General features: G+C 38.5%; 1 protein-coding gene across 6 annotated transcripts in view; it reads left to right on the forward strand.

Annotated features, from left to right (window-relative positions):
* Positions 1–12,202, forward strand: part of GTF2H2 (general transcription factor IIH subunit 2) — a 36,531-nt gene extending 24,329 nt beyond the window's left edge. For all 6 annotated transcript variants that reach the window (XM_033179807.1, XM_033179803.1, XM_033179806.1 and 3 more), the window contains 5 exons: positions 2,798–2,901; positions 3,452–3,554; positions 9,067–9,106; positions 11,431–11,661; positions 11,981–12,202. In XM_033179807.1, the coding sequence (XP_033035698.1) occupies positions 2,798–2,901; positions 3,452–3,554; positions 9,067–9,106; positions 11,431–11,550 (367 nt within the window). In that variant the 3' untranslated portion in view covers positions 11,551–11,661; positions 11,981–12,202. The remainder of the gene's footprint in view (positions 1–2,797; positions 2,902–3,451; positions 3,555–9,066; positions 9,107–11,430; positions 11,662–11,980) is intronic.

The following is a 12,202-nucleotide window of genomic DNA, read 5'->3' on the forward strand; positions in this document are numbered from 1 at the left end:
TAGGGATCCGTTCTGAGAAATGCGTCATTAGGTGATACCATCATTGTGCAAACATCACAGAGTGCACTTACACAAACCTAGATAGTGTAGCCTATTAACATCACAGTTATATGGTATAGCCTATTTCTCCTAGGCTGCACACCTGTACAGCGTATTGTGTACTGAATAATGTAGGCAGTTGTAATGTAACACTTAGTGTTTGTGTAACTAAACACAGAAAAGGTGCAACTAAAATGTGGTATTATCTTATGGGACCACTGTCATGTATGTGGTCCATCACTGACCAAAATGTTACATAGAATATTACTGTACCATGTTTTAACTTCAGAGCTTTGTATTTTACATAATTATAAAACAAAATTAAATTTAAGAGAGTAATTCTTAAAAATCACAAGATTTCTGCCTCCAGCCAAAAAGGTGTAATAGGGACTAGATTTACCCTCCTGTCAAAAAAAGTAGACAAAGTATGTAAAACAGTGGTTTTCAGACATTGGACAGCAAGCCTTGCGATAATGATCCCTGAAAAAAAGGAAACAAATGAGATGGGCCCTAAGAGCACTCCAGCTTACTGCCTGGGTGGAATTTCCAGGCTGCAGACAGAGGCTGGAGATGTTGTTGAGCTGAAGAAACAAAGTTCATCTTTCAAGGAGGCTGAGATGGTGATAATTTTGCAGGTCAGAATACTGGAGAATACTGGAGAGGAAAGAGCTGCACAGAGAGAACTCTCTGGGGACTCTCTGCAGAGACTCTGGGGAGCTGCTCATGAGTCAGCAGCTGAGTGTTGATCAGCACTTTCGTGTGAGGAGACTACTGGAAGTCAGGGAAAGAATCACTGGAAAGCAGCAGGCAGAGCAATTCCCAGAGCTCACACAGAGAACATTCATGTTCTCACTAGTCTGTGTGGAAATACCTCTTAACATGACAGGCATTGAATAGAGTCCGCAGTAATGGGATCAAATTAATTCTATCACAAGAACTGGAACCAGAGGCAAAAAAAAAAAGAGAGAGAGAAATCTAGACTAACAGCTGTTCTGGACCAGCCTAACAAAGCTTAAAAGCAAGTTTTGAAGAGATTAAACTATTTCCAAGTTAATGAAGTATATTCTGGAGCAAACCCTTAAATATTTAAGGGAATACAAAAAAAAGAAAAAGAAAAAATCCAGCACCCAAAACAAAGCAGAATTCACAATGTCTGGCAAAGCAAAATTCACAGTCCCTGGCAGAAATTACCAAGGATGCAAAGGAAAATATGACCCGTAAAATGGAGAAAAATCACAGAATGGAAACATACCCAGAAATAACCCAGTTGGTAGAATTAATAGACAAAGGGTTGGGTGCAGTAGCTCATGCCTGTAATCCTAGCACTTTGGGAGGCTCAGGTGGGCGGATCACTTGAGCCCAGGAGTTCAAGATCAGTATAGCCAACATGGTGAAACCCATCTCTACTAAAAACACAAAAATTAGCCAGGCCTGGTGGCACACGCCTGTAATCCCAGCTACTCAGGAGGCTGAGGTACAAGATACACTTGAACCCAGGAGCTAGAGATTGCAGTGAGCTGAGATCGTGCCATTGCACTCCAGCCTGGGTGACAGGCTAAAAAAAAAAAGAATTAGTAGACAAAGATGTTAGGACAACAATTATATTATAAATGTACTCTGTATGTTCAGGATATTATAGAACATGAGAATGGTAAGAAGAGATATGGAAGGTATAAAAAAGACCCCAATCAAACTTCTAGTGATGAAGAATACAGTGTTCTAGATGAAAAGTATATTGGCTGGGATTAACAGCAGATTAGATACTACAGAAGAAAAAAATTAGTGAATTCAAAGATAGTAATAGAAACTTTAAAATAAAAATGAAGGGCTGGGTGTAGTGGCTCACATCTGTAATCGCAGCACTTTGGGAGGCCGAGGCAGGCAGATCACTTGAGACCAGGAGTTTGACACCAGCCTGGCCAACATGATGAAACCCCATCTCTACTAAAAATACAAAAATTAGCTGGGCGTGGTAGCATGTGCCTGTAATCCCAGCTGCTCAGGAAGCCAAGCATGAGAATTGCTTGAACCTGGGCGGTGGAGGTGGTGAGTTGAGATTGCGCCACTGTACTCCAGCTTGGGCAATAGAGTGAGACTCTGTCTCAAAAAAAAAAAAAAAAAAAAAAAAAACAACTGAAGAGAGGGCAAAAAATGAATGTAGCATAATTGAGCTATAAGACATACAGATTTAAAAATAGACTTTCAGCCCAGGCACAGTGGCTCACACCTATAATCCCAGCACTTTGGGAAGCTGAGGCAGGTGGATCATTTGAGGCTAGGAGTTCAAGACCAGCAACATAGTGAGACCCCATCTCTACAAAAAGTTATAAATTTTTTAAAAATACAGACTAATTTTGTTTTTTTTTTTTTGAGATAGAGTTTCACTCTTGTCACCCAGGCTGGAGTGCAGTGGTTCTATCTCAGCTCACTGCAACCTCTGCTTCCTGGGTTCAAGCAATTCTGCTTCAGCCTCCCAAGTAGCTGGGATTACAGATGCCCAGCTAATTTTTATATTTTTTAGTAGAGACGAGGCTTCGCCATGTTGGCCAGGCTGGTCTTGAACTCCTGACCTCAGGTGATCCACCCGCCTTGGCCTCCCAAAGTGCTGGGATTACAGGTGTGAGCCACTGCACCCGGCCAAAAATACAGACTTTTAAATAGATTTTTAAATAGTGTCAAGATTTTAAGGTCAAGATAATGTGCTTTCTTGCTCTAACTTTTCAGATTCTTATATATTACCTTTTTTTCCCCTCTACAGGCATTTGGATGGCAATACTGAGCCGGGGCTTACATTAGGAGGCTATTTCTGTCCACAGTGTCGGGCAAAGTACTGTGAGCTACCTGTTGAATGTAAAATCTGTGGTAAGAAACCAACTATTCATTATTCAGTAAATGTTGAATGACTTCTTACCTGTATTGGTGCTAAAATTAATGTAAATGTTAAGTTATTCCTATGTTTCTGGAATTAATCTGTGCAGAGAAAAATAGATTACTTTTTAAATTGAGTGCCTAGTACTCCACTTCCAGATATAAATGTAGCATTCTAGTTTTCTGATCCTCTTTCTGAAAAAAGTATATTCTTTAAAGGCAGTGCAGTAGATCTAGTAGACATTTTTCCATCTCTTACCTTTGTAAAGTAAATATATACAAGAATGAAGAATTAAACTAATAGAATTGTCTAATTTTATTTCATTTATAAGTAAGCAAATAGACCAAGACAGGTTGGTTACATACTTAGTGACAGAACTAAGATTTCATCCTACAATCTTCTGTTATAGCCACAGGTAAAATGAATAACTGCCATCCTAAAAGAAACTGAAAATATTCTGCCAAAGTTACATCTTTTGTCTTTTCAGCCGTTGTCTTCATGAGGTTTGGACTGCTCAACATGTCTCTCTGCTTAATGTGTTAGGTCTTACTTTGGTGTCTGCTCCCCACTTGGCACGGTCTTACCATCATTTGTTTCCTTTGGATGCTTTTCAAGAAATTCCCCTAGAAGAATATAATGGAGAAAGGTATATCAGTTTGGATTAATTTATATCTGTTATAAGTGGTAAGCTAATGTTTGAATAGATTGTTACTACCTTAAAAAATAATCCTATTGGCTTGGACAAGAGTACTTCTAATATGGACAATGAGATGAAGAATGTCGTGGTTATGATTGAAATGACTCATTGTTAAATAGATCTGAATCTCCAGAAACCAAATAATTTCACTAAACCCACGTATGTATAAATAAGGGTAATGATTGTACTACTAAATCAGTTTTCCAGAAGGAAAAGAAAAAAAACCCTGACTGGTAGTATTCACAGATTTCCATGGTTTGAATACTCCCACTATGGCCAATTTTTAGCTACCAATTAACAACCAGTTCTCAAAATCCTTGAATACATATTTAACAATATATCCTCTTGAGCCAGTACAATCCAGTCCTAGCATACTACTGAAAATAAGAGGCTCATTCAGCACTTTGGGAGGCTAAGGTGGGAGGATCACTTGAGGCCAGGAGTTGAAGACTAGCTTGGGCAACATAGTGAGACACCATCTCTTAAAAAAGAAAAAAAAAGCTGGGCACGGTGGCTCATGCCTGTAATCCCAGCACTTTTGGAGGCCAAGGCAGGCAGATCATCTGAGGTCAGGGGTTCAACACCAGCCTGTTCGACCCCATCTCTACTAAAAATACAAAATTTAGCCCAGTGGTGGCGCATGCCTGTAATCCCAGCTACTCGGGAGGCTGAGGCAGGAGAATTGCTTGAACCCGAAAGGCGGAGGTTGTAGTGAGCTGAGATTGCGCCATTGCACTCCAGCCTGGGCAACAAGAGCGAAACTTTGTCTCAAATATAAAATAAAATAAAATAAAAATCTGGCATAACATAATTTACCTAAAATCTTTAAGTATTTTTATGAATGGTATTTGTGTGAAATACAACAAATGAAGTCTGAAATAGAGGTAGTCAATCTTTTATAGAATAGTTTTCAGAAAATACAGATTTACTACTTTTAAGAACATCCAGGATTGCTTGGGCATGGTGGCTCATGCCTGTAATCCCAGCACTTTGGGAGACCGAGGCAGATGGAGCACTTGAGGTCAGCGGTTCGAGACCAGCCTGGTCAACATGGTGAAACACCATCTCTACTAAAAATACAAATATTAGCCGAGTGTGGTTGGAGGTTCCTGTAACCCTTAGCTACTCAGGAGGCTGAGGCAGGAGAATCACTTGAACCTGGGAGGCGGAGGTTGCAGTGAGCCAAGATCACACCATTGCACTCCAGCTAGGCGACAAGAGCGAAACTCCATTCAAAAAAAAAAAGAACATCCAGGATTTAGGAATCACATTAAACGCTTACTGACTAGCAGAAGACAATTATGTATCCATCTTTTTTTTTTTTCTTTTTTTTTTTTTTTGAGACGGAGCCTTTCTCTGTCGCCCAGGCTGGAGTGCAGTGGCCGGATCTCAGCTCCCTGCACGCTCCGCCTCCCGGGTTCACGCCATTCTCCTACCTCACCCTCCCAAGTAGCTGGGACTACAGGTGCCCGCCACTTCACCCGGCTAGTTTTTTTAATGTATTTTTTAGTAGAGAGGGGGTTTCACCATGTTAGCCAGGATGGTCTTGATCTCCTGACCTCGTGATACGCCTGTCTCGGCCTCCCAAAGTGCTGGGATTACAGGCTTGAGCCACTGCGCCCGGCTTATGTATCCATCTTGCTTTTCACACTTAAATCATTTGGAAGTCATTTAACGTCACCATATCTAGATCAGTGTTGTTTTTGAAATTGTTGCATATTTCAGGGATAATTATGGTTTATATAACCAATTGCTTCCTGTTGGATATAAGATTTTTTTTTTTTTTTGCTATTAACAAATAATGCTTATATCTATATTTTTGAACATTTGTACAAGTATAAATGCATGGTAAATTCCTAGAGGTAAAATTACTGAGTCAAGAGTTTTACATGTTTTGTGAATTTTGATAGATATTGTAAAGTTGTTCTTCAAAGAAGTTTGATTTATTGTTTTCCCACATTTAGCCAACATTAGGTATTATGAAACTTTTTTATATTGGCTAAAACTGACAGACAAAAAAAAAGTTTCATTGTTTTAGCTTGGTATTTATTTGCTTATGGTTGAGGTTAAATGTAGTAGAAAGGAAAAACCCAGTACTATAGAAGATGGAGTTGAAGAAATGTTCCAGAAAGTACAATAAAAGGAGTAAAATAAAGAAGTTGAAATAGGACAGTAAAGATAAGAATACTGGGGATTCATCCAGAAGGTCCAGTATGAGAATAATATAAGAAAAAAAAAAGTAGGATAGAAAATCATCAAAGACATAATTCAAAGAAATTTTCTGTTGAAGGACAGAACTTTCTAGACATAAGTAGAAAGCTGAAACTGGATCCTTTCCTTACTCCTTATATGAAAATTAATTCAAGATGGATTAGAGACTTAAATGTTAGACCTAATAACATAAAAACCCTAGAAGAAAACCTAGGTAGTACCATTCAGGACATAGGCATGGGCAAGGACTTCATGTCTAAAACACCAAAAGCAACGGCAGCAAAAGCCAAACTTGACAAATGGGATCTAATTAAACTAAAGAGCTTCTGCACAGCAAAAGAAACTACCATCAGAGTGAACAGGCAACCTACAGAATGGGAGAAAATTTTTGCAATCTACTCATCTGACAAAGGGCTAATAGCCAGAATCTACAAAGAACTCAAACAAATTTACAAGAAAAAAACAAACAACCCCATCAAAAAGTGGGCAAAGGATATGAACAGACATTTCTCAAAAGAAGACATTCATACAGCCAACAGACACATGAAAAAATGCTCATCATCACTGGCCATCAGAGAGATGCAAATCAAAACCACAATGAGATACCATCTCACACCAGTTAGAATGGCAGTCATTAAAAAGTCAGGAAACAACAGATGCTGGAGAGGATGTGGAGAAATAGGAACACTTTTACACTGTTGGTGGGATTGTAAACTAGTTCAACCATTATGGAAAACAGTATGGCGATTCCTCAAGGATCTAGAACTAGATGTACCATATGACCCAGCCATCCCACTACTGGGTATATACCCAAAGGATTATAAATCATGCTGCTATAAAGATACATGCACAGTATGTTTATTGCGGCACTATTCACAATAGCAAAGACTTGGAATCAACCCAAATGTCCATCTGTGACAGACTGGATTAAGAAAATGTGGCACATATACACCATGGAATATTATGCAGCCATAAAAAAGGATGAGTTTGCATCCTTTGTAGGGACATGGATGCAGCTGGAAACCATCATTCTTAGCAAACTATCACAAGAAGAGAAAACCAAACACCGCATGTTCTCACTCATAGGTGGGAACTGAACAATGAGATCACTTGGACTTGGGAAGGGGAACATCACACACTGGGGCCTATCATGGGGGGAGGGGGGAGGGATTGCATTGGGAGTTATACATGATATAAATGACGAATTGATGGGTGCTGACGAGTTGATGGGTGCAGCACACCAACATGGCACAAGTATACATATGTAACAAACCTGCACGTTATGCACATGTACCCTAGAACTTAAAGTATAATTAAAAAAAAAAAAAAGAAAAGAAAGGGTCTATTGGCTGGGAATGGTGGCTCATAGCTCTAATGCTTGTACTTTGGGAGACCGAGATGGGGATCACTTGAGGCCAGGAGTTCCAGGCCAGCCTGGGTCACATAGCAAGACCTCATCTCCACAACAAAGATAAAAGAAAGGGACTGCCAAGTGCCTAACAGTATTGAAGGAAGACAGACTCCATAATTGTGAAATTTCAGAATACACAATAAATCCTTAACCCTAAACATTTCCAGAGAGGACAAACTAGGTCACATACAAAGGATCTGGAATTAAACTTGTTTAGCTTCTCATTAGCAACACTGGATGCAGAGAGGGAGCAGTCACCTTCAAAGTTTGTAGTGAAAATTGTTACCCTTAGATACCCAGCCAAGCTGTCAGTTAAGTGAAGGTAGAATAACAACGTTTTCAGACTTGTAAGGTCTCAAAAAGATATTTTTCTGGGAAAGGTCTGGAAGAGGTAGGTGATTCAAAGGAACAGAGAAAGAGAATGACATGGGATCTAGTAATATGTATCTAATTCAAAACAGGCCGAAGAACGGCCTAGCATGATGGTAAGAAGAAATTCCAGAATGATAACCTGTGTGTCACATATGGGGAACAGTCCAGTTTGGAGACAGTCAGAATGCTCCAGGAAAGATAATCACCAAGGGGATGAAAACTGCAGAACTCCTGATGTATTTAAATATATTGAGAGGACAGTTATACTATTCCAGAGAAGACTGGGCCTGAATTAGTGTCAATTACATAGGAAACTAACCTTGGGAATAGCAACACAGTATTTCCAGGAAAAAAAATGTTTTAAATAGGGGAAAACTTATGGCTTAGCTGAGAATATTTTTATAGGCATAGTAAACTAAACATTGATTATTGTTTTATCCAAAAGGTAGACTTAACTATGTAGAAAGAATTGAGAATGACGTTAGTTACATATTTATGCATTACTGGGTTCAAGATGGTTGAAAGAGAATTAAATTCTCTTCTTTCATAGTTGGAGGTTCATAGCCAGTAACTGTGAAGAATCACAAAGTAGCACTTATTAGAATAACTGACTATCAAACAAAAGTTTGAAAGTGCTTCTGGCTGGGCACGGTGGCTCATGACTGTAATCCTAACACTTTGGGAAGCCAAGATGGGAGGATTGCTTGAGCCCAGGCATTCGAGACCAGCCTGGGCAATATAGCGACACTCTGTCTAAATAAAAACTTAGCCAGGCGTAGAGATGCATTCCTGTAGTCCCAGCTACTCAGGAGGCTGAGGCAGAAGGATCACTTGAGCCCAGGAGGTTGAGGCTGCAGTAAGCCATGATAGCACGTCTGCACTCCAGCCTTTGAGACAAAGCAAGACCCTTGACTTGAAAAAAAAGAAAAATAAAGCATGCTCACATTTAACCTTAATGAAAATAAAAACTACATTTTGGGCTATCAGATGACCTTGTATATACTGTGGAATTTTTTTAAATTTATGGTATTCTTTTTTTTTTTTTTTTGAGACGGAGTTTTGCTCCTGTCAGTGTGGAGTGCAATGACACCATGTCGGCTCACTGCAACCTCCGCCTCCTGGGTTTAAGCGATTCTCCTGCCTCAACCTCCCGAGTAGCTGGGATTACAGGCGCCCACCATCACGCCCGGCTAATTTTTGTATTTTTAGTGGAGATGGGGTTTCACCATGTTCAGGCTGGTCTCAAACTCCTGACCTCAGGTGATCCACCCGCCTCGGCCTCCCAAAGTGCTGGAATTACAGGCATGAGCCACCATGCCTGGCCTTTTGGTATTCTTAACTCTTTTTCCTGAAAGTCATGTGAAGACAAGTACATATTAATTAAAGGATTCTAGTTATTGAGATTTTGCTGAACTATTTTAATGAGTGAATTTTAAGAAAAAACTGATTGTTAAACTTTTTTTTCAGATTTTGTTATGGATGTCAGGGGGAATTGAAAGACCAACATGTAAGTTCATTGGCTTTCTAAATATTAAGTAATGTACAAGAAATACTGAAATAAATGGTACTATAAGTTTTCAACAGGTTGTTAAAGACCAGGCTCATATCAGTTTATTTCTTGTAAAGATAATTACAATAGGTGGAGGTAAAATGGGAACAAAATAAACATGTAAGTTCATTGGCTTTCTAAATATTAAGTAATGTACAAGAAATACTGAAATAAATGGTACTATAAGTTTTTAACAGGTTGTTAAAGACCAGGCTCATATCAGTTTATTTCTTGTAAAGATAATTACAATAGGTGGAGGTAAAATGGGAACAAAATAAACATGTAAGTTCATTGGCTTTCTAAATATTAAGTAATGTACAAGAAATACTGAAATAAATGGTACTATAAGTTTTTAACAGGTTGTTAAAGACCAGGCTCATATCAGTTTATTTCTTGTAAAGATAATTACAATAGGTGGAGGTAAAATGGGAACAAAATAGTTTAAATAGTAGTTTTGTTATTCTGCATTATAATTTTTGCTATACAGATACTTTGTAATTCATCTCTTTTTTTTTGAGACTGAGTCTGGCTCTGTCACCCAGGCTGGAGTGCAGTGGCATGATCTCGACTCACTGCAAGCTCCACCTCCCGATTCATGCCATTCTCCTGCCTCAGCCTCCCGAGTTGCTGGGACTACAGGCGCCCACCACCACGCCCAGCTGATTTTTTTGTATTTTTAGTAGAGATGGGGTTTCACCGTGTTAGCCAGTATGGTCTCAATCTCCTGACCTCGTGATCCGTCCACCTTGGCCTTCCAAAGTGCTGAGATTACAGGCATGAGCCACCATGCCCAGCTGTAATTCATCTTTTTAAAAAATTTTTGTATTAAAAGTTTAAAAATATTTTTCTTTTTTAAAATTCTTTGATTGTTTTGTCTACTTTGGTACACCCTTGTAAAACATGTAATTTGTCTTTATCTTTCAAGCTAAACTGCATTTAATCTGAAAGTATTTAAAATATTTTCTTCATATTATACTTTAAGCTGTGTGATAACACATTGAAGTTGTTTAAGGTGGCCACAGATAATAGGTGATTCTTCCATTATGCCAATGAGAAAATATTTTTTCAATTTTGAAGAGGGCCAACTTTAATATATAAACTTGTATAGATGTAAATAATATGGATCACTGTCTAGCTTCAATTTTTAATTTAGTTACATGTTCCTATTTAAAACTATATAAATTATATAAAATAATAATTGTAAGTATTGCTATTCCACTGTCACAATTTATAAAGTAATTTTATTAAATTGTATATACCTCTTTGACATCAGTAGCTTCCTCTTTACTGGAACTACTTTTTGAGTCATTTGACAGGTTTTTGGTTTTATTTTCTGAGACAAACTCTTGCTCTGTCACCGAGGTTGTAGTGCATTGCTGCAATCTTGACTCATTGCAACCTCTGCCTCCCAAGTTCAAGTGATTCTTGTGCTTCAGCCTCCCAAGTAGCTGGGATTATAGGCATGTGCCACCATGCCCAGCCAATTTTTGTATTTTTAGTAGAGACTGGGTTTCACCATGTTGACCAGCTGGTCTTGAACTTGTGGGCTCAAGCAGTCTGCCCGCCTTGGCCTCCCAAAGTGCTGGGATTACAGGTGTGAGCCACCATACCCGGCCTCTTTTGAGTTTTTAAGAATAAGTCATTGTGTTGTTTGAGATTTATTTATTCATTCATTTTGTTTTTATTTTTTTATCCAAAGCCACATACTTCTGAGATTTAGTGATCTTTGAATCTGTGTATGAAGCTGCCCTGGAAATTTTATCCCAAGGCACAAGTACTCATATATGTAATGCTGAAAGAACAAATGTAGTTTTTTCCTTTTTATTTGTCTTATCTGGGTCATTTGACATATTTTTTTGAAAGGTTTACTTGAAAAGGAAATAAAACGTTTGCAATTGTGAGGTCATTCCCTAAGAATAATTAAATCTATGTTAAATTTTTATGAATCAATCAGGTGGTCTTGCTAAGCATTCAAAAGTAGCGCTGGTTTGAAGCTCATGTCTTTCCCAAACCTTAGAATGAAATAATTGAGAGTGAACTATAATAGAATAGACTTGAAAGGCTCGAAAACAAAGTCATTCCCTCATTTCTAAGGGATAGTTTGGGGTAAAAAATTAATTGCCTTAGATTTGAGAATATAGAGTACATTGGAAGTACTAAAGTAGGTAGTGGCAAAAAACTGGTAGAGATACAAAAGAGCAAAGCACACCTGGAATGTCATCAAGCTGTGCTGTAATTAACTTTTGGAAACTAGTTTATCACTTTTCTCTTTTTCACTACAGGTTTATGTTTGTGCTGTGTGCCAAAATGTTTTCTGTGTGGACTGTGATGTTTTTGTTCATGATTCTCTACACTGTTGCCCTGGCTGTATTCATAAGATTCCAGCTCCTTCAGGTGTTTGATTCCAGCATGTACTATATACATTGTATGTGTTAAAAAGAAATTTGCAACTGTGAATAAAATGACTTATTTAGAAGAAGCTTCATTTAAAACATGAAAGGATAATCTGACTTAAGAAACTTTTTGCGGCCGGGCGCGGTGGCTCAAGCCTGTAATCCCAGCACTTTGGGAGGCCGAGACGGGCAGATCACGAGGTCAGGAGATCGAGACCATCCTGGCTAATACGGCGAAACCCCATCTCTACTAAAAAATGCAAAAAACTAGCCGGGCGACGAGGCGGGCGCCTGTAGTCCCAGCTACTCGGGAGGCTGAGGCAGGAGAATGGTGTGAACCCGGGAGGCGGAGCTTGCAGTGAGCTGAGAGCCGGCCACTGCACTCCAGCCTGGGCGGCAGAGCAAGACTCCGTCTCAAAAAAAAAAAAAAAAAAAAAAAAAGAAACTTTTTGCTAAGAAAAGGTAATATTTTATTAAATTTTAAATTTGTGTTCTGTCACAGAAATACCTGAAATACAGTAGTACTTCATTCAGTTAATTTTGTTTTCTATTATTTTGAGTTATACTGTTTTCAAAGTCATTATGCGGTATGTATAAATTACTTATAATAATTAAATTGATGTGATAATTTTATTTATGTTTTTATAATTAAATACAGAAT

The sequence above is a fragment of the Trachypithecus francoisi genome, unplaced genomic scaffold (assembly GCF_009764315.1).
Source record: "Trachypithecus francoisi isolate TF-2019V2 unplaced genomic scaffold, Tfra_2.0 Lachesis_group2, whole genome shotgun sequence".
Taxonomy (NCBI): domain Eukaryota; kingdom Metazoa; phylum Chordata; class Mammalia; order Primates; family Cercopithecidae; genus Trachypithecus; species Trachypithecus francoisi.